This window comes from Aotus nancymaae, unplaced genomic scaffold, assembly GCF_030222135.1.
Source record: "Aotus nancymaae isolate 86718 unplaced genomic scaffold, 86718_ANA_hifiasm-v0.15.2.pri h1tg000002l, whole genome shotgun sequence".
Classification (NCBI taxonomy): Eukaryota; Metazoa; Chordata; class Mammalia; order Primates; family Aotidae; genus Aotus; species Aotus nancymaae.
This window is the reverse complement of record NW_026988413.1, coordinates 15,924,088-15,946,371: the sequence shown is the minus strand read 5'-3', so window position 1 is coordinate 15,946,371 and position 22,284 is coordinate 15,924,088. Positions and strand designations below refer to the sequence as shown.

The following is a 22,284-nucleotide window of genomic DNA, read 5'->3' as shown; positions in this document are numbered from 1 at the left end:
TTAATTATAGGCAGAAAATGGAAATTCACTTCCTATTTTTGGAGAGTGGCAAAGAATTAGACTTGACTGCAAAGTTGCATGTTTTCATGATGGGGAAAATCCAGTTGATGGAAGGCTTTGGATGTAGGAAGTCTATAGTATTTGGGGAACAGTGAAAATTTTTAAGGGGAAGAGAATGTCATGAACACAGTAGCACTCAAGAAGTTTAATGCAGCACCCCTGTGCAGGATACATTTGAAGGAAAGGAGTCTGAAGGTTAAGAGTGCATTTAAATAGTTTACACAAAAGGTAATAAAGGCCTAAGCCAGAGTGATGGCAGTAGGAATGGAAGAACTAGTGGGTGGATATGAGACTGTGATAGTGTAATGAGCATGAGTGCCAAAGGCAGGAGGTGTGTCTGCTTTGGGTTTTGCCGCTTACTAGCTATGTGGCCTTTATCAAGTTACTTAACCACCTGAACCTCTGAGCCTCGGTTTTCTTCTAAGTGTAATGGGAATAATTACACCTGTTTGGCAGGTTAGTTGCAAGGATTAAATAGGTGTGTCAAGTGCCTGGTACTGTGCTCAGCTTATAGGTAGCCCTCAATAAATGTTAGTTATTATTCCTAGGTAATTGACTGGGCATGTGATTTAAGGAGAGGAAAGTAGTAGAAATGATTTTTTAGCTTCAAGACTAGGATAATTGGTGATATAGAAATTGCAATATACTTGCAAGGGAGAATTGGTTTAAGGAGGAGATATTCTGTTTAGATATGTTGAGTTTGAGACCCTGACAGGATATCCCGGGGGAAATGTGTTGGATGCCAGGGGTAAATTATTCATGGGCATACATGACTAGATTCATAGATTTGCTTTTGGTGCAGATTATGGTTTCAATAATGGTTTGTTCTCCGTTTTTCATTATCTCTGGGGTTTCTGACAAAGCAGATGTTTTACCTTGACATCAGTTCAGATTAGACTCTGACTTTGTAGTCAGTGGTCTGTGACCTGGCTGCTTCATCCACAGCTGAAGGTAGGGAGGTTTTGTTCTCGCTTGTGGCTTTTCCTCATTTCAGATTGTGTTGACATTTTAAGAAAGCAGTTTGTTTTGCTTTTTAGCCATTTCAAAGTTTATCTTTTTCTCTCTGTGCACAGGCTGATGCTGAAATTGGGGTGTTAATGGGTGCTATTTAAAGAAGCTCATTTATGGGCAATTAAATAACATGCCTGTCAGCCCAGATTTGATAGGGAATAGGGGAACCTTTTTAAATTTTATTTTAAGTACAATGAAGTTTAATTATATTTCCTTTTCTTTCAACTCTTTTGTTAGATTATCTAGAAAACAGATTTCTTCTTCTTTTTTTTTTTTTAAATCTATCTATTTATTTTGCTTCCTCCTCTGTCTTGGGAGTGGTGGGCTGAGAAGGGTAGCAAGTATATTTAAGTTATATTCTGTATTTTAAGGGAGTTTTATATCAATGGTTTTAGATGTTCCAAGCATTACAGAGAGAATAATGCAGCTGATGCTAAAACTAGCCCCTCTGTATGTAGTAACTGACATCTCAAACATTTCATGTCCCAGAAGAGCAAAAAGATTGACAGTAGTAGCAACTAACTTGTGTGTTTATAGGCCGGAAGTTGCCCAGATTTGTCATGTATCCTGGAACCCAAAGTAAATATCATTTCATGCACACTATTTATAGAGAACAACTTGTGGGGCAGAGGGACATAGGGACTCTCTCATCCTATTCTTTCTTCTGGAGCAGCTGTCAAGATCTCTATGCAATCTGTTTTCTCTCTCTCTCTCTTTTTTTAAATGTAAATAGATTTGAATACTTTATATGTAACTGAGTCTCAATATATATTTGTTTATAATTGTATGTGCAAATATGTAATGGCTGATGGCATAGGAAGAAATAGTATTTTGGTTGCCTAGTAAAGATAATGTTATGCAGTATATGGAAGAACAGTATATGGCATAAAGTATTTAAATTGGAGAGTTGGATGAAAGCAAATAAATTAAAAAGCAGAAAATGGAAGAAGTGACTGGACCATGAAAGAATGTCAGTGCTTACAAGAATTAGGGATAGAAATCATTGAAAAATGGCTGGTGGTAGAAGCTCAGAGAAGGATGCCCATTAATGGCAGCTGGAGCTTTGCCTGATGGTGGTACCGTCTGGACTTCAGCATAAACATAGCAGTCGGTCAGAGGCAGAACATTTTTCCCCAGTGCCCACAGAATGCAGCTGACTAACATGGGCTCCTGTGAATATTAGGAACAGAAATTGATACCTTGTGGAGACCTGAGGCTAGGATAAGAGAGTGCAAATAGAAAAATTTCATGTTCTAACAGGAGAAAAAGTGAGCTATGAAGACAGCCTTCCTCCACTTCCACTTCTCTTGGCCAATAGAATGAAGGCATAAACTGTAGGACCATCCTCTGGTTAATGAAAAATTCTACAGAACAGACCAAAATGATTAGCTTTGTTATGTGAGAGAAGCCTCCAGGCGATGCCATTTTTCATTAAGTCATTTCCCATCCCGAACTGGAGAGGGAACTAATTGTGTGAAGAAAACCTGAGAAATTAGAAGGTACTTGAAGTGTTCACAAGTAGTAGCTTGTTCCACTTGAGTGCATATAAGTGTAGAATACATTGGTTGGGATTTGATAAGATGGGAAGATGTGATTTTGGGATTTCTATACTGTATTTCAGGGAGCAAGAAAGAATAGGTACCTAAACTGGAGCTTCACTGCAGCCTTTAGCTGCTACTTTAGGTGAGACCTTCCCTTTGAGGGCAGAGGTAGAGTCTTTGGCTAATACGTGCTGTTGAATTAATGAATTCCAGTGGGGTTAGGTTTACCTAGACTTTTTCCTAAACCTACTTGCAGGAAAGAAAAATGGTAGTAATCACTATAGTGAAAAATCATAAATTGAGGCCACCATAAGTGTGGCATTTGTCAGTTCATGTGAAACAGTGGACGGCGCTTTATTGATTGCATTTTTGTCATTTGAGAGTGTCTGGAGAGAACAGAAGAGAAGCAGAGTATTGAGGGGGAAAATGCTGTGTTGGGAATCGGGAGACTTCAGCTCTAGGGCTAAGCCTTTTAGTAACTTCTAACAGTGGGCAAATCACCTTGACAGATGCTTTTCCAGACTAGATCAATTAGTTATTTTCTGGGAGCTCTAAGAAGATGATAGTATGCTGCTTAAGTGAACATACCAGAATCACTTAGAGCTTAGAGACATGAGCTTTTAGAATTACACGTGCTCTGTGTGTATGTGCGTGTGCGTGTGCGTGTTTGTGTTTGCCCAAATGAGAGTCATTGCTGTATTGAACTTCGTTACTAATGGGATATTGTCAAATATTTGTTTGAGGGGTTTCATGGTGTGTGGAGAGCACTAGATAATTTCTAAGGACTCTTCCAATCTGAAAAATGTAGGTTTTCAGGAAATGGAAATTGGGCTTGGATGCCTTTTACAAAGGCATTTTATTTTCTTTTTTGGCCTGGCTGGTTATAGGGCTTTCAAACTTTCACAAAAAAATTAAAATTAAAAAATAAATATAGCAAAAACAGAGATTTTAGGCCTGAAAATTGCTGTAAATATTTGCAAGCCATGGTCAAACAGTGGGCAAATTAATATCTCTGGGGTGAATCACAATCTCATGTAATGAAGTAAAACATTTCGGCAAAAGGCTGCTGGGGGATTGACTTTATTGAGACACAAGATGCTGCAGCCCTGTTTTGTCGGTTCATTCCTCGTTCCCTGCAATAGCTATTTTGTCCATGTAGATGCAGAGTTGAACAATGAACTTGCTAACTATGAACCTGACTTCCTCCCTTCTTTCCCTGCTGCCTCCCCACCTCTTAGAGCAAAAATGCTCTTGGCTTGCTTTATATTAATACTGAATATGTTGATCCTTGCCTTGTTAAATATACCACTAACTAAAGAAATTTATTCAGAGGAGCCATTTGTAAACTAAAAATAAAATTCAAAGGCCTCCCCAACTCCCTCAACCATCTGAGTGGACTCCCTCCTCAGCCAGGGCACTCTAAAATTTAACCTGAAAGACTGGTTCGGTCCATGAAAGGAAGAGTAGGGGTTGGAGGGACAGGCCTCATTCTGTCTCTCCTAATGTGAATTCCGACCTTAAGTTTGATAAGAAACATTACAATCCGATTTCTGTGAAGCTTGCTACCTGGAGGTTTCATCTGCATGATAAAACCTTGGTCGGCAACCGCTTATCTTAATCCAGACATTGCTTTCTACTGATAATAACTCTTTCAACCAATTGCCAATCAGACTGTTTAAATCTACATATGACTTAGAACCACCCCCCCATTCTGTGGTAGGACTTTTCCTTAGTTCAGCTAAAGACAGGGTCCTTGTCACATGACCATGAAAAATTAGGCTTGCAGACAGTTTGAAGGGTGAGAAAAATGGAATTTATTGGGCAAAAAGGAAAAAATAAAGGGAAACAGTGAGTCCTGCTACTATAGGCTTCCTGCCTCGAAGACTGAATTCCAGGTTCCACCTCGGAACAGGAGGGGCCGGCCTGTTCCCCCTGCAAACAGCAGGAACTTCTGGAGGCTCCACCCACCGTGTGCACTGGCCCAGTGCACAGGCCAGCTGGGGTTTCTCCGGGGACCCCTTTATACTTGGCTGTTTCAATTCAAGTTGTCTTGCCCTTCTAGATTGACTCCTCCAATGTAAATTTTTTTTTCTTTTGAGACAGAGCCTACTCTGTCACCCAGGCTGGTGTGCAGTGCTGTGATCTCTGCTCACTGCAACCTCCCAGGTTCAAGCAATTCTCCTGCATCAGCTTCCCAAGTAACTGAGACTACAGGCACATGCCACCATACCTAGCTAATTTTTTTGGAATTTTTAGTAGAGGTGGGGTTTTACTATGTAGACAAGGCTGGTCTCGAATTCCTGACCTCAAGTGATCTGGCTGCCTAGGCCCCAGTGTAAATCTTAAATGTATTGATTGCTGTTATTATGTCTCCCTAAAATGTATAAAAGCAAGCTGTACCCTGACCATTTTGGGCAGAAGTCCTCAGGACCTCCTGAAACTGTCTCATGGCTCCATCCTTAACCTTGGCAAAATAAACTTTCTAAATTGAGACCTGTCTAAGATATTTTGGGTTCACACATTTGACCTCAAAATTCCTGAATGCAAGTTGGTATACTTTTACTAGTATAGGAGGCAGTGCTGTACATTTCTCCTTTGCATTTGATAGTAGAGTTTTTAGCTGTTATTCTTTTGCTAAACTTTTCACCATCAGCAATGCAGATGTTGAAATTTTAATGCCATATCCTCTGTGGCCCTTAATTTCTCTCACGCCTTCTAGGCACTCTAAGGGACATTGAAATGAAGACAGTCACCACTTAATATATGGTTGTCAATAGGATTTCTTCCTGACGCTTTATGCTTTCATGACTTTAGGAAACTTCTTTGTTGCATTGGGCTTGGGAGAGGTAAGAAAATACAAGTTTCTTTGGTAGAGGTAGCACATCATGGTGTGGTTTGGCGAACAACAAGACATAACCCTCTTTGGTTAAATAGGGGAAGACCAGACCAGTAGGCCCTAAAATCCTTTTAAAAATCGTTAACATTTTCACTGTTCCCTTGGTTTTCTGACCTGTCACGCTGCCTAAAATGGACCTTCAGTAGGCCCAACAGATCAAGCATTCTTTCTTAGCAAGATGCATTTCCTCCTGCTTGATCAGCTGTCTTTCTGTCAGAAAGGCAGAGATGGTCACTATTTTCTGATGTATGACAGAGGTTCACCGCAGCCATTATCTGTTTGGGTAGGGAGCCCGGGATATGGGGAGGGCTATGCAATGTATAGTGTAGAAAAGCTCTCTCCCTCTGCACACGCTTCTAAGATTCGTTTTGTCTTTGCTTCCATTTCTGTTCCATTCCTATTGCTCCATGAGGAACCATGGACACAGCCACTGGCAATATCATGATTAATTATTCTAGGAAGCCTGGATAAGGTGAAGTGGTTGTTATAAACATCTAAACTTGAAATCTATTTTGTTTAAAGCAAAAGTTGTGTTTGCATGCACCAAGGGAAACGCTGGTGGTAGAAATGGCTGTACAATTTGCCTCTGGTCTGTAGTGGGAAATACTCATTTTGGGAAATAGGATGGATCAATGTGGTTTTTCTCTCTATGTAAAGTTGTTATTGGAATAACAACTTATCTTATTTTGCAGTCCTAAAGTAATAAATAAAACATTTATGGCTTGGGATAAATAGAGAGCATCCCATTACCTATAGTAGCAGTCATGTTCTTGTTCTTTTCAAGCCTCAGGCAGAGCGACATCAGCAGATTTTTTTCATTTTCTAATCCAGAGCCTTCTAATTTCTTTCTGTCAAAGAACCTGCATTTTAATACTGAGCAGATCTGCAGGGACCCTTTTTGATATGACTACATTTTGTAGCACCTCTTTTAAGTTGTATCTAACTTCAGTTATCAGAAGACAGCATGGTGTAGTGGAAAGAACATGGGCTTAGAATTTATGTAGTGTCCTTTTTTTTTTGGTAGGCTTGAAAATGAGGTCTTTAGTTCACATTCAGATTCTTGAATCATTAGTAATCTGGAATTTTCTGATGGCCACACTCAGAGTTCTTCAGCTACAGGGCCAGTTCTTGGTGCTTCCTGGTGTGTCAAAAGGAGCTCCCTGCTTAGCCTCTTTAGAGGGTACTCATTCCATTACACTCTACACACCCACACCCCACACACCCTGGGAGCTTCTTGATCTGGTAACGTTTTCACAATTTTGAATTGTTTGGTTTTTCATCCTGTACTACACCATAATGACTCTTACTCTTGCCCTTTGGTGGTTACCATGCCGCAGAAGCATCCCCACTCATCTGTGCTTTCAGAATGCCAAATCTTCATACAAAGAATAACCTTCAGTTTCTTCTGCAGGACAAAGCCTGCCTGTCTGAGCACAGTGAGTCAATCTCTCCTGTTCAAACATTTGCCACTTATTTATTAAACAAGTACCCTCTATCTACGAGAGTGTGCTGTGTGCTGTGGATGAGAAAATGGTGAATCTATCTACGAGAGTGTGCTGTGTGCTGTAGATGAGAAAATGGTGAATCTATCTACGAGAGTGTGCTGTGGGCTGTGGATGAGAAAATGGTGAATCTATGAGAGTGTGCTGTGGGCTGTGGATGAGAAAATGGTGAATTATCCATGATTTCGAGAAGTTTATCATATAGGAAGGAAGATGATAAAAGCAGTTTTTGTGTTGTGAGGTAAGGGCATGGGTTTTATTGTGTTTGGCCTTTTTTAAAACAGGAAAGGATAAAATGGTGAAATCCTTGAAGATGTAAGGTTTCTTGTGTCTCTTAAGAACAGCAAAACATGCAGTTTGCCAAGAACAGAAGCAGCATCCAGGGAGAATGGTAGGAGATAAGGAAAACTTTTCCCTCAATTCTCTACCTGATTTTTCCTTTGACTTTTTTTTTTTTAGCCCCCCGCCTTTGACTTTCAAATGAAGTACCTCTGTCACTTTATTTGAAGTACCCCTGTCACTTTATTTGAGATTCATTTGGTGGTCTCTGTCAACTGTCCCATGATCAGGGTATCTCTTCCTCCTGCTTTCACCCTACTCACGTAGATCATCAAATCCACGCCCATTCCTTCTATTAGCATATATAGCCAAGACTGCTATACAGAACTTCAGACCTGCATTTCCAGCTGTTCCCTAGACACTGCCACCTGGGTTCTCACCCCATGTCAGCTAGACATACCAGAACTCAGCTCAGTTTTCTCCCTCTCACACCTGCACTTTCTACTTCATTCCCTCTCTGAATGGCACTGCCTTCCACCGATTGCTTAATGCAGGATGTGGGCACCTTTTCTTTAATTCCCAGCAGCCATCCTTCAAGTTTACCTCCTAAATATCTGCTGAATTTGTCCTCTTCTCTGTGTTGCCTCCGCCACAATCCTAGTTCCAGTCATCATCACTGACTGTCACTGAGGGAGCCTCTGAGGTTTCACTAGTTTCAGTCTTACCTCTGACCAATGCCTTCTTCACACACTGCAGCCAGAATAATCCCTCCAAAATGTGAACCTAGTCACATCAATTCTCTTAAAACCCTTTAATGGCTCCTTATGGCCCTTAGGATAAAATCCACATTCCTTAAGTAGCTTAAAATGTCCTTGGTGACCTGGCCTTTACGTAGCTCCTCCTGTGGCACATTGCCTCCAGCTGTCCCCAACTACTTTCTCCTTCCTAAATTGGTCATGTTCTAGCACTTGCGGGCTTTAACATGCTGTTTCTCTTGCCTAGATTCTACTCCCATTTTTGCCTGGCTACTTTTTATTTTTACCCCAGATCTTGGCTTCAATGTCACATCCTGTAAAAAGCCTCTAATTCTCTCAAAACTAGGTTAGATGCCTCCATTATGTGCCCCTTTTATGGAGTACATAAAAGTGAAATTGCATCATGATTGCCTGTTTAATTGTCATTTTTTATCAAGAAACACATCTTTTAGTATGCCACCGCTATTTACCAAGAGCTGTTCTTCTTTGCTGCTTGATCCTAAGCTGCTTCAGGGCAGGACCAAATCCTATTTGTGTGCCATAGGCGGCACTTTGTGTTAAATGAGTTTGTTTCACCAACTACCTTCAGAAGCATTGTTGCACCTCATCTTTTAAAAAATATATGAATATACATTAAAAAATTTATATTAGATGAGACTATGCAATTAATTTTTAAAATGTGCTATAAAACATACAACTGAATTGAGTAATTGCCCATGGAGTATTATCTGAAGTTTAGAAGAAAAAGCATTAAAGCATCTGCTTAGGGCCAGGTGGGCATGGGTCTAAATTCCAACTCCACTGTTAGCAGAAAGGGGACCCGATCCAGACCGCCAGAGAGGGTTCTTGGATCTTGCACAAGAAAGAATTCAGGGCAACTTCACAAGTAAAGTGAATGCAAGTTTATTAAGAAAGTAGGCTGGGCATGGTGGCTGTAATCCCAGCACTTTGAGAGGCTGAGGCAGGCAGATCACAAGGGTCAGGAGTTTTGAGACCAGTCTGGCCAACATGGTGAAACCCCCATCTCTACTAAAAATACCTAAATTAGCTGGGTGTGGTGGTGCGCACCTGTAATCCTAGCTACCCAGGAGGCTGAGGCAGGAGAATCACCTGAACGCAGGCAGTGGAGGTTGCAGTGAACCGAGACGGTGCCATCGCACTCCAGCCTGTGAGGGCAGAGTGAGACTTCGCTTCAGGGGGAAAAGAGGAAAGGAATAAAACAATGACTACTCTATAGGCAGAGCAGCAGCATGGACCACTCAGTTGCTTATACGTATTGTTACTTCTTGATTATATGCTAAATAAGGGGTGGGTTATTCCTGAGTTTTCTCAGAAAGGGGTGGGCAATTCCCAGAACTGAGGGCTCCTCCCCTTTTTACACCATATAGAGTAACTTCCTGATGTTGCCATGGCATTTGTAAACTGTCATGGTGCTGGTGGGAATGTCTTTTAGCATGCTAATATATTATAATTAGCATATAATGAGCAACGAGGGCATCAGAGATCACTCTGTTGCAGTCTTGGTTTTGCTGGATTTTGGCTGGCTTCTTTTTGCAGTCTGTTTTATCCTCAAGGTCTTTATGACCAGTATATGCTGCCCTCCTATCTCATCCTGTGACTGAGAATGCCTAACCTCTTGGGAATGCAGCCCAGTAGGTCTCAGCCTCTTTTTACCCAGCCCCTACTCAAGATGGAGTAGCTCTGGTTCAAACGCTTCTGACACTACCACTTAGTAACTCTGTGTTTTTGGGCATGTCATTTTCCTTCTCTGAGTCTTGGTTTCCTGATCTGTAGAATGAGAATATTATATATACCTAATAATGCCTGCCTTGCAAGGTTTTACAAAGATTAAACCTTTATGAAAATAACTGCCATAATACCTGGTACAAGGTAGTTGCTCTATGAATGTTAAGTTTCATCTTTTATTCTGACAATGGTGACATTACTGAAACATTTTTGGAATTTCTTTGTTGAGATACTTTTCAGAGCTTGCTATAGATCATCGGACTATCTCAATGGGAGAAATCTTTTATCTTTGAGAATATGTTTGATTTTTAGGAATAGTTGGATTCAGAGAGCAAGATCAAGATGGTTAATACCGTTTTTGATATTAAACAAAGTTACGTATGATTATGAGATTTTTCTTTTGTAATATCAAAATTGGTACGTATTCTGGCACTCTCACAGGTGGCCTTGACAGGATATTCCATTTGGCACATTAAATTCAGGGAATTAACTATCACAAAATCTTTTGATTTTGAATAGCATTCTGATAAATTAAGCAGAATTAATAAACTCAGGAGAGCTGAAATCTTTAATAATACATTTAATCACAAGCTAACAATCAGAACTTTACTTCTGGCAACAAAGAACTTAGGGAAAAAAATGATCTAACTCATTTTAGGTGCTACCTAAAGTGCTACCCCATATTCTTGTGCATATTGGGGCTATTGTCTTTTTAGCTAGGTCCATGGAAATCAGTGTGGCTGAGCTCTGGCAAGGGTGATGTTCTTTCCTAATGACCCAGAGGAGCCTGTTACCTTTCGGAGATCTGTCCTTCGCGGTAGAGAAGGAGCCTGGACGTGGGCAGGATATAGAGATGGGATTGCAGCTTTTACAGAAGCATAGAGGCTTGTGCAGAAAAATCCATAGGGTGAGTTTATAGGAGAGATTGGAGGCACAAGGTTATCAGTCTGCTAAAGGAAAGCAGTGGCCGCAGGAGCATGGTTGGGAGAGGCTGGAAGCTGCATTCCCAGGGCCCTGTGCAAGTTGGACTGGGGGTCAGCACAGTACAGGGGGAGGGCCAGTGACAATGCCCAGGTTACTATGAGGAACCTCGTATTATTTTGTTATCCAGAGATTACTATGGGTTCAGTGTTTTGCCTCTTCATTGTATATAAGGTCATAAATGCAAATTATTGAGTAAGCTATAAGGAGTTAGTAACATGTTAATTATTTTCAAGATATTTTGCTAGTTTGTACCCTGAATTTACTTCATCCACTAGTATATTTTTGTTGTTGTTACTGATGTTAGCACGATTCAGTGACAGCATTTGATGGGGAGGGACGCAAGAAGAAAAGTAAAACATGAATATGTGTTATTTCCTGTGGGGAGTCATATAAAAAACCATGAATATTTGTGAATCCTGGGTGCGAGGGAGAGAAGGTTGCACAACGCCCTTTGCCACCTGGGCACAGGGGAGCAGAGTCACTTCAGCCAATGGGGACTGGGCTGACTTGTGCTGGATTTCACAAGGGATGAGTCTCCTGAAAATCTTTGTTATCGAACAGCATCAGCTTTTGGGGTATTGATGTCATTATAATTTCAGTAAAATATGGTTCTTAGGTTTTTTGTTTTGTTTTGTTTTTTGAGACAGAGTCTCACTCTGTAGCCCAGGCTGGAGCGCAGTGGCACAATCTCGGCTCACCACAATCTCCGCCTTCCAGGTTCAAGGGATTCTCCTGCCTCACCCTTTTGAGTAGCTGGGATTACAGGCATGCGCCAGGCTAATTTTGTATTTTTAGTAGAGATGGGGTCTCACCATGTTGGCCAGGCTGGTCAAGAAATCCTGACCTCGTGATCTGCCTGCCTCGGCCTCCCAAAGTGTTAAGATTACAGGCGTGAGCCACCATGTCTGGCTGGTTCTTAGGTTTTAGATTCACAGAATCAATACTTCCCTGTGGATGATGTTCTCTTAGTGAAGCCACCTGCTTTGTGGAATTCAGGGGTCATTCTGCAGCCTGGCTATGGAATCACTGAGCCAGCAGCCTTTGACAGCAACTCTGGCAAAAAGCAAAGCTTACTTATTCTTTTTCATTCACTGTAAATGTCAAAATCCCATTTGAATTACTATGAAAATACAAAATTTAAAGTTTTCAATTTTATTTAAAAAAGTCTAGAAAGAATATAAGCAAAATTACCTTTTGTTTTTTTCTTCAGGTTTTCCTATAAATTGATTATTGTTCATCTTTTCTGGGTATTCGATTTCTTTACTGTTGTTAACCAAGTTGAACTTACTATCTTAGCAGTGTCAGCGATGTGCATTAGCACAAACTCTTAGATGAAGATTCTGGAGCTTGTAGGCGACTGGAGCCATTTAAAGTCCTTTATGTTTATGGTATAAACATATTTTAGAGACCTTGATGTTAAATAGGTGATCATATTCTGACAGAATGCTTTCATTTTTGGAAGCCAAAATTTTGCCTCATGACAAAATTCTCTCTTTATGATCTTATTTAGTGTCTGACGGTGATTAAAAAAAACAAGTGATTTAGATAAAACAGTAGAAAAAACTAAACATCAAATTTACTTGTGGCAAATGACATAATTTCCACTGGGTAAGAAAAATGCAGGATATGTGTATTAGTTTTCTATTGTTACCTTAACAAATTACCACAAACTTAGTGGTTCACAGATTTCTTGTCTTGCATTCTGTGAATTGAAAGTCCAAAACAGCTCTCACTGGGCTAAGACAGAGTGTGGCAGGGGCTGTGTTCCTTCTGGAGGCTCTAGGGGAGAATTGTTTTGCTTTCCTGCTTCTGGAGGCTACCACATTCCTTGACTCGCTTCAACGCCCTCTTCCACCAGCAGAGCTGGCAAGGTTGCATTTTTCTGACCATTCTTCCATAATCACATCTGCCTCTGATCACAATTGGGAAACTTTCTCTGTTTTGGGGCCTTTGTGGTTAGGTTGAGTCCGTCTGGATAATCCAGGACAGTCTCCCCATCTCAAGTCCCTAAATTTAATCATGTCCATAAAAATCCCTTTTCCCATGTAAAGTAGCATATCCTCAAGTTCTGAGGATTAGGATGTGGAAAATTTAGGGGGATGGGGCATTATTCTGGTTACCATAATATGAAAATATTTAATACAAACTTTTATTCAGAGGATGTATTTTTCAAATGTCCCGATAACTTGTTGATAACAGGTTTTTAGGAAACTTTCACTTGGGTGTTTTTAGAGAAGAGGTATATATATTAAAAAATAAAAAAACTCACAGATTTGGTTTGGATCATAATCCTCTAAAGCTAATGATTATTCTCTTTTGCTTACTTTGATAGTGATAACCTGCTTAGGAGAGCAGCCTGTCAAGAAGCTCAGGTAATACTATTTAATGTGATAAAATTAAACCCCTCCTTATCTTCATTGTGCAGAAAAGCTGAGCTCTTTAGGGGACTTTCAGTGTCTTGCATCTGTGCAGTTTGGCTATTTTTTAGCACTATCAGGATGAATCACGCTGGGAGCCAACTCTGAGTAGAACTCCAGGAAGTTAACCATCTGGTGAAGAGCAGTTCTGACGCCCACCCCTGTAGACTGTTTGTTTCTGGATTGGTCCCAAGAACACAGAACTGGACTGGTAGAAGCTCTGGGAATTTGTTTGTGTCTGCAGTTGTCTTTGTAGATCTGGCTAACCCTTGAATCATTCCTGATCTGAATAACCCCCAAGGATATCAGTTCAGATCAAGTGTTACCTCTAAAAGTCCAATCTTCTTAAAATTGTTGATTCATATTTTTAAAGCCTATCTCCAGGCTCAACTGAGCCATATCATGTGCACTGTTATCCCAATTCCATGAGATTTTACATAAATGTTCATTTATATGGCTAATTAATTATAGGTGGATTATAAATCCTTTCAAATTTAAGACCCCCGTTTTTGTCCCCCATTGCAAAAATGTACATTATGCTTTGCAGTTGAAATTCTGTGACTGAGTTGCCTTTTGGTTTTGTATCATTTGAACTTATGATGTCAGAAATACCGAAATAGAAACATCAAAAGTGGCAAAGATATGAAGCATTTAGTAGAAGTAAGTGGCAGACCTCCTGTTTGTTTCTGAAATGTTTTCATGGATGACAGTGCCAACAGATACTATAAATTAATTCCTCTCTTTAGCGATTGTTATCTAGCTGTTCTAAATCTGTGTTTTAAGAATTGATTACTTTTTTGTTTAAATGTGTTATCTCTCATATGGCTCTAAGTTGTTTTAGAAATCAATTCAAATAAACTTTAATATTAAATTAAAGGTGATCCTTGTCCCAAGCCAGTCATTACCAACTGGAAAATCCTCCTGGGAGGGAAACCCGTTCTTTCTCTCTTTAAGGAAGAGTAGGCCTGTGTGATTGTAGGACCCTCCCTTTCTTGTTGAAGGTAAATGCTTCCACCTCTGTTCTGAGTTCTGTCTCCTCATACTTTTTCAGGGATGATGTTCCTTTAGTGATTTTCTCCTTCTCCTCTATTTCTTTCTTTCTGCTATTCTAATTCTCCACTTCCCCTGCATGTTTAATTCCTTCCATCTCACAAATGGAAGTGTATTTGCCCTTATAGCCTCTGCTGGCTAATTTTCCTATCTGTGTTCTTCCCTTAACAGTCTAAATTCTTGAAAGACTATGATTTTTAAAAACAAATCTCACATAAACTTAATGTAGTCTCGTGTAAACTCCTTAGCCTACTGTGAATCTGAGACTTGAGTTGCAAGTAGGTACAAACTTTAGACGCTAAGAAATCAGGGCAAGGAGGAATAATCTTATTAGCATAGGTATGGAATCTGGTAGGCAAGAGAGCCTGGTTAGTAGTGTCATTTCTGCCTGATTCCAGAAATAGTATAGATAGAAAAAGAAAAAAATTACAATATTTAGAGATTTAACAGCAAAATATTAAGGTCTAAGTAAGAATGAAAACAGAATAGAAATTATAATATACCAGAAACTTCTTACAAAGATACAGTCTTTTTCTCTGCTTCAGAAAAAAAAATTAATTTTGTTTTTAAAGCAAGCAATAGACAATGGTAAGAAAGACTCCAAAATGAACTGTCAGGGAGGTGGCAGATTTAGAGTAAGTTATTCAATAAAAAATCTTTGCGGCTGGACACAGTGGCTCATGCCTATAATCCCAGCACTTGGGAGGCCAAGGAGGGTGGATCACAAAGTCAGGAGTTCAGGATCAGTCTGGCCAAGATGGTGAAACCCCGCATCTACTAAAAATACAAAAAAACTAGCTGGGCACAGTGGTGGGCACATGTAATCCCTGCTACTCAGGAGACTGAGGCAGGAGAATCACTTGAACCCAGGAGGCGGAGGTTGCAGTGAGCTGAGATCATGCTACCGCACTCCAGCCTGGGTGACAGAGAGAGACTCCATCTCAAAAAAAAAAAAAAAAACTGCATAATCTTTTTTCCTCTATCTTTACTTTGTACTTCCATACTAGAATTCTGCTTTCTTGGCCCAGACCTGCTCCCACCATTGAAGACCCCAATTTTTGCCCACTTTGGTACTTTCCTTTTCTTATTCTTTTTGTTGACCATCGTTTCCAATTCAGACATAATAACAAGAGTTCCCATTCATTTCTCATTTGGACTCCTCACATCTAGTCCTCTGCCTCTTAATTCTCATTCTTGATCCTCTCTTTAGAGCTTAGAGAGTAAAAGTTTTGGCTTTGGAATTAGAAGATGTATATTCCAGGCTTGTAATTTATCAACTCTGTAACTTTCAGGAACTTAATCTTCCTGATTCTGGACTTCCTAATCTGGAAAACTAAGATTATTTCATACCACTTTGGTTTCTGAGAACTAAGAATAATGTGTGTAAAAAATGTCAAATAAAAGGTGCTTGGTGTATATTAGTTACATTTCTTTTCCCCTGCCAGTCGCTGCTATTTAGTTATCATACAGGGTTGCAAAGAAGAGAAGGCAAATAGAGTGTTAGGTTTATTTTGTATGTGTATAAATATATGAAGATTAACTGGTAACACAAAGATTCCTCATGAACAAGTTTTAGTGATGCGTTGGAGAGAATATTGTACTCTGAAAACTAAAGACACGAAGATTAACTTCTCTCCTGACAGACTATGGCCTTACTAATTATATGTTTATAATAAACCTAGCCAAATATTATACAGAAAATAAATGTTATTTGCCTCTAGTAGATAAAGCAGGATTTTTTATTCCAATACAAAATAGAGCTTATTGTCATTAAATAATGCTACTTTTTTGTTGTTGTTGATTTATAGTGTTTTTGTTAATATGAGATCACGAAAGAACATTTTTTCCCCCAAGGGAAGATACCGTATGTGCTGTAAGTAAATTTTTTTGGAATGAAAGAATACATGTGACATTTACCAAATAACTGAACTTTTACTGAAAACTTTGCTTTTTTCTTTTTTAGGTGTTTGGCAATCAACTCATTCCTCCCAATGCACAAGTGAAGAAGGCAACTGTTTTTCTCAATCCTGCAGCTTGCAGAGGGTAGTTCCGTTTGTGACTTGCTAAATACTTCGTTTTTCAAAGGGGGAAAGACATCACAGACTATCAGGCAGCTAGTGAGATTATATGGAATTGGAAGAACTAGGTTTAGTACTCTTCTAGCAATAAGATTCATTTGTAATGTAGAAATAACAGTTAAATGAGAAATAACTATAAAGCTAATGGATGCTTAGCAAACTTGTCTAATTGAAGTTTAATAATCATTCCAGGATTAACACCTACAAAGATGTCTTATTTGCTTGGAAGTAGTCCCCCTGGGAGTGACTGCTATACTGCTAGGGTATAAATCATTAGACCATCTTTGTCCACAGGATGTTGAGAGATGGCCAAGAATACTGTGGGCTTGGGAGATCAGAAACGTTCTTTCTAAAAGGGATGATCCTTGAGCTAGGCCTGAGAGGAAGCAGACAGGAGAAGACTACTCACTCTTCTCAACTGAGGAAATTGTCCATGGGGCAGAGGCCTGGAGACAGGAGTGACCTAGTTATGGCTTTGTTATGACACAGGACAGTCTGTAACTGGTCTGGCTGGCCTGGGAAGGTCATGTGAGGAAATTGTGGGAATTAAGGTGTGAAGAATAGTTGAGAGTTGGGTATATAATGATTTGATCATGGCAGTTCATTGATTATATGAATGAACCACACTAAAAGGTGGGGAGGCTGTATGCAGGGGTAGGGAGTGGGTGTGTGGGGACTCAAAGTCTGTTAAGAAAAAATAAATAGGCAAAACATTTTTTTTTTTACAATGTTAGATGCAACTGTCATTCAGTTGGAAACGTGAATACAAAGACCTTGATGGCTTTAGAATAAATAATTAAAAATTTATCTTGAAAAAATAGTCAGAATTAAAGGATTGAGTGTTAAAAGATATCTTTTAATATCCCTAATGTCCAGAACAATTCTTTTTTGCTTTTTGGGAATCAGAAAATTAGTAAGCTGGATGCAGTGGCTCACGCCTGTAATCACAGCACTTTGGGAGCCCGAGGTGGGCAGATCACTTGAGCCCAGGAGTTTGAGACCAGCCTGGGTAACATGGTGAAACTCTGTCTCTACAAAAATACAAAAATTAGCTGGAAAAAATTCAAATATTAGCCAGATGTTGTAGCATTTACCTGTAGTTGCAGCTACTTGGGAGGCTGAGGGTGGGAGGATCACCTAAGCCTGGGAGGTTGATACTGCAGCGAGCCATGATAGTACAACTGCAGTCCAGCCTGGGCGATAAAGTGAGACCCTGTCTCAAAAAAAAAAAAAAAGAAAAAAGAAAATTAGTAAATATGTACTAAATTGGATTCTATAAGATTGAAGTCAAATGACATTAAGGTGATAAGAAAAACAAGAAGAAGCTTTGGGCTGGATTATAAGTGATAAGCATAATATTGTCGAGTAAAACACAGGGTATCTGACATCAGTTTTTCTATTCGTTTCTTGGGAGGCAGTGAGTGTGACTTCATAGACGGGAGGAAACATCCTGCTTTATTTCTCTGTAATTCAGCTGTTTAATTCAGATTGTCTAAACAGACTATTCTGCCTAACTGAATCATATCTACTGGGTTTTGTTAGAGCGGCTTCTCTCCCCCATAAATATACCAGTGATAATACCTATTGATCATTTTTGTTTAATATCAATACTAAATCATACCAACAAATCAAGAAGTCCTAATCTAACACAGTCAAAATACCCAAGATAATTAAATTGTCAGTGGTGGCCTGTAGCTGAAGATAACAGAGAACTCAGCATGGGTATGGGAGTTTGAGGAACCTGGTCTGTTTCCTGTTTTGCTGCTTACTAGCCCTGTTATATTATGGGAGTTAATTTACTTCTGAAATCCCCAATTTACCCATCTGTAAAATCAGAAAGGCAAAAGTACATACTTTAAAAATGATTATGTGGAATATGGACCTTTGGTATTAAATGAGATAATGCTTATTAGGCACTATTTCCATTTCATAAACTGCTGAATTGTTACTCCTTACCATGGGCTAGTTTTAGAGACCTAATAAATTAACAACTTGCTAATTTCTGATGAAACTTATGCCAATTTGTTTAAGCAATAACCAGTTATTTTGAATTCCTGCTTCTAAAAAGTATCTACATTTTTTAAATTAATAAGCAAATTTTTCCAAGGAATTTTAGGTTCTTTTTACATGTAAATGTATTTGCATTTTTAAAAGTACATTCTTGTTTAGAACTACAGTACCTTTATATAAAGGTAAGCTGAAATACTGCCACTAAAGGAAAGTCTTTTCTTAAGGCGTTGTCTCCTTTAACAAGGTGAATCCCTGTGTGCTTCTAGGAAAGCCTGGCATCCCTTTTTTTTGTTTTGTTTTTAAAGCTTTCACTATTTAATTGCACTATTTTTGTCATCATGGCTTTGCCCTGACACATAATTTATAATTTATCATGTAACTATTTCATTATGTAGTACTGGTTTAAAACTACATAAGAGCTTTAAGAAATAAGATAACTGTGTGTTTAGCATTAATAAATAATACATAAAAGAGTAATTATTTTTTGTGTGTGCCTAAGCCTGGAAGTTGCTGTAAGTACCTAAGGTTTTTATTTAGCCTTGGTGCTATCTCGCCCTTAATTGTATAATAAATAATGTATTTCTTACTAGTAACACTTGCCTTTCAGTCTTTTATATAGAACATTAGAAGGAAAAAAGTCTTCACCTTTATTTTAGAGGTTTTCTGAACTTAGAATATCATATAAAGATGTGAATAAAGACCCAAATGTTCTGACCTGATTTCTTAAACTAACTTAGCAGAGGTCAAAGATTTGTGATTGATATGGCAGATTGAGACTTCTTCATAATTTTGCTTTTAGGAAATAGATTTGATCCACTTCCAACTGATCCTTTCATATCAATCTAGTAATGAAAGCAGCCCTGGGAGGAGAACTGTTGGCAGTATCACTAGCTCAGCCCTTTAATGTTGGGTTAACTCCAGAAATGGTGAGCTGGAAAGGAGAAATTTTCATTCACCCTTTTATGTTCGTTCTAATAATCATTCAGAGCAGTAGAAAGGTAGAATATATTTAATTTGCTTATTATACGCTCAGAGAGGTTCTTGGAGTCTCGCTCTGTCGCCCAGGCTGGAGTGCAGTAGTGTGATCTCAGTTTACTGCAACCTTCGCCCCTTGGGTTCAAGCGATTCTCCTGCCTCAGCCACCCAAGTAGCTGAGACTACAGGCATGTACTACCACGCCTAGCTAATTTTTTGTATTTTTAGTGGAGACAGGGTTTCACTATGTTAGCCAGGATGGTCTTGATCTCCTGACCTCATCATCCACCCGCCTCAGCCTCCCAAAGTGCTGGGATTACAGGCGTGAGCCACTGCTCCTGGCCCATTTGAAATATTCTTTTGTATGGTTCTTGTGAAAATTTGTGCAAGCCTCTCAATTTCTATTTTAATTCAAAATAAGAAATGTTTTGTGTTCTATATACCATTTGGTGGTTCTTTTTAGTTTAAAGAATATTGAGTTTGGCCTACACATAACTATACATGCTCCTTATTAGCTGCCTTTGTAGCTTAATATAAAATGTCTCCTCTATAAAATATCCTTAAAGTTCTGTATAAAGTATCCTTAAGGTCAAAGGATACATCTTCAGTTTAAAAATAGTATCTTTTTTAGAAAGAGGTCTGAGTAACTATGGATATAAAAGTTAGATGTTTGACATTTATTGAAAGTACTAGATTTTTTTTTCCTTATGTAATAGTTGAAATATTTGTGTAAAAGACAGGTCAACTAATTGTTATGTTTTAACATTAGTTTGACTTTGAGACTATGCCATTGGTGAGAGAGATTGTTTTGCAACTTCTGCATCCCTGGATTCCTAGGCTGTGTTTTTGAATTCTGACCTGAATTGGATAAGAGTTCAATGTCAGAATGATATGCATAATACTTTTGAAATATGCAGTCTTTGAAGGCTGTTTTTTCTCTTATTGTAAGACATCCATGTTATTTCCTTTTCCTCAGAATTTACATGTCTATATTTGGGGCAGGTTTATTCATTCGTTTATGCATTACTTAATCAGATACTTAATAAGTACTTTCTAAGTGTGCCATACACAACCCTAGAGGTCAGGGGATTCAAGGATTAATAAGATTTGGTATTTATTTTTGCAAAGCTTCCAGTCTAGTGCTGACAACAGTCTTGGAAGTCTCTAATCACCATACAGTGTGAAAGTTACTAACAGAGTTGTGTATAAGGTACTAGGGGAGCACAGAGAGGGCATGACTGTGCCTGGGAGTTTCAGACAAGCTTCTGGTGAATTAGTAGTTTTGTCTGCTTTGTCATGTTGTATTCCTAGCTCCTCCACCTGTGTCTATCACACAGTAGGTACTCAATGAATACTTGAGTGAATCAAGCATTGTTGCCTGAATGGAACCATATCTAGTGTCTGTTCTTTCCGTAGAGGAACTACAGTGTGAACTAGAAGCATCCCAAATGGATAAGAGCTTATTGCATTAGATAAACAGCAAATTCTCAGAGGCCCCAGGGTGAAAGATTCTATTCTTCCATTCGTAGTAACTCATTACTTGTTAAACTTTCTGTACTTGAACAAATAAAGGAAACCTGTATTTCATGGTCTTTCTTACTCTGCCCTAAAGAAGATTGTAAGGCTTTTTGTTCTTCCTCTTGATAACCTGTGTTTAAATGGTTGTATTTTTTCCTTTGTTTACAGCAAAGCCAGGACTCTATTTGAAAAAAATGCTGCCCCGATTTTACATTTATCTGGCATGGATGTGACTATCGTTAAGGTGAGGATGGCTTCAGAATGTTTATTTCACCCAAACAGCTGCCTCTTATAACAACCTCTTCTCTTGGCTTCTTAGCAAAAATTGCTTGTCACAAAAGCAAAGAAATTAATGTTGTAGCCTGTTCTGACAATTGATAAAAGCAGTTTTGTTTTTTCCAAATAGTGTCAGCTTTTCATTTTCAGAATTGGATTGAGGGAGGCTTGGAGAACTTGATACCTTTCATCTGAGAGATGGGATGTGGAATTACATCTCTTGGAAGATGAAAATTGTTATAGCTGTAAGAATTCTTTTCCTGAAAATACACAACCTTCAAGTTTGAGAAATTAATTTAATTTCTTAGTAGTTCCACAAACAGGTAAACCATTTTCTCTCTAGTAAGGAATTATCACTGGTGAAGAATTTTAAGTGATAAAGCTTCAGAATTTGAGATTTAGTTAAGAAGAAAAGGAGGCAAGCATAAATTGCAAGGAATTATACTGTTTCTGAAGATGCAAGACCCTACTTGTTGAATTTTAAATGAGATGTGTATGGGTAAGTACATACATGTGTGTATATGGTGAAAACCACTCTTACTGTGGTTATGTCTGTGGTTGACCAATTTCTAATATTGTACGCTTCCAGTAAATCATAGAAGTTAAAAAGGATCATTTTGTCTAGTTTACCATGCAGTGTTGAACCCTCTTTTCCGACTTTTCCAGCATGATTTTCCAGTTGTTTGCCTTTGGGGATAGGAGAAAGGGGAAGAAAACTAACATATATTTGAGTGCCTGTAATGTGGCAGGTATGAGAGACCTTAGTATGTGAGACTGATGTTTGGTTTTTCAATAATTGGTGAAACTCACAGGTAAAACCATCTGGACCTGGAGCTTTCCTTGATGGGAGATTTTGTTTTTAATGTGTGTGTGTGTATGTATGTATGTATGTATATAGAGACAGGATCTCACTATATTGCCAAGGCTGGACTCGAACTCCTGGACTCAAGTGATCCTCCTGCCTTGGCTTCCCAAAGTACTGGGATTATAGGTGTAAGCTACTGCACCCAGCCTTTTTGATCTTTCTTTTTTTTTAATCCATACATTAAATTTCTTTAATAGTTCAAGAAGTACTCAAGTTTTATTTCTTCTTGACTTAATTTTGGTAAGGTAAATTCTTCAAGGAATTCATTTGTTTCATCTAAATTTTCAAGTTAATTGACATCAGGTTGTTCATAGTATCTTC

The 22,284-nt window shown here is 38.8% G+C and overlaps 1 protein-coding gene across 4 annotated transcripts in view; it reads left to right on the top strand.

Moving 5' to 3' along the window:
* Positions 1-22,284, top strand: part of AGK (acylglycerol kinase) — a 150,620-nt gene that overhangs the window by 63,891 nt on the left and 64,445 nt on the right. For all 4 annotated transcript variants that reach the window (XM_012447482.3, XM_064372837.1, XM_012447481.3 and 1 more), the window contains exons 3-5: positions 13,107-13,146; positions 16,205-16,284; positions 20,991-21,066. In XM_012447482.3, the coding sequence (XP_012302905.2) occupies positions 13,107-13,146; positions 16,205-16,284; positions 20,991-21,066 (196 nt within the window). The remainder of the gene's footprint in view (positions 1-13,106; positions 13,147-16,204; positions 16,285-20,990; positions 21,067-22,284) is intronic.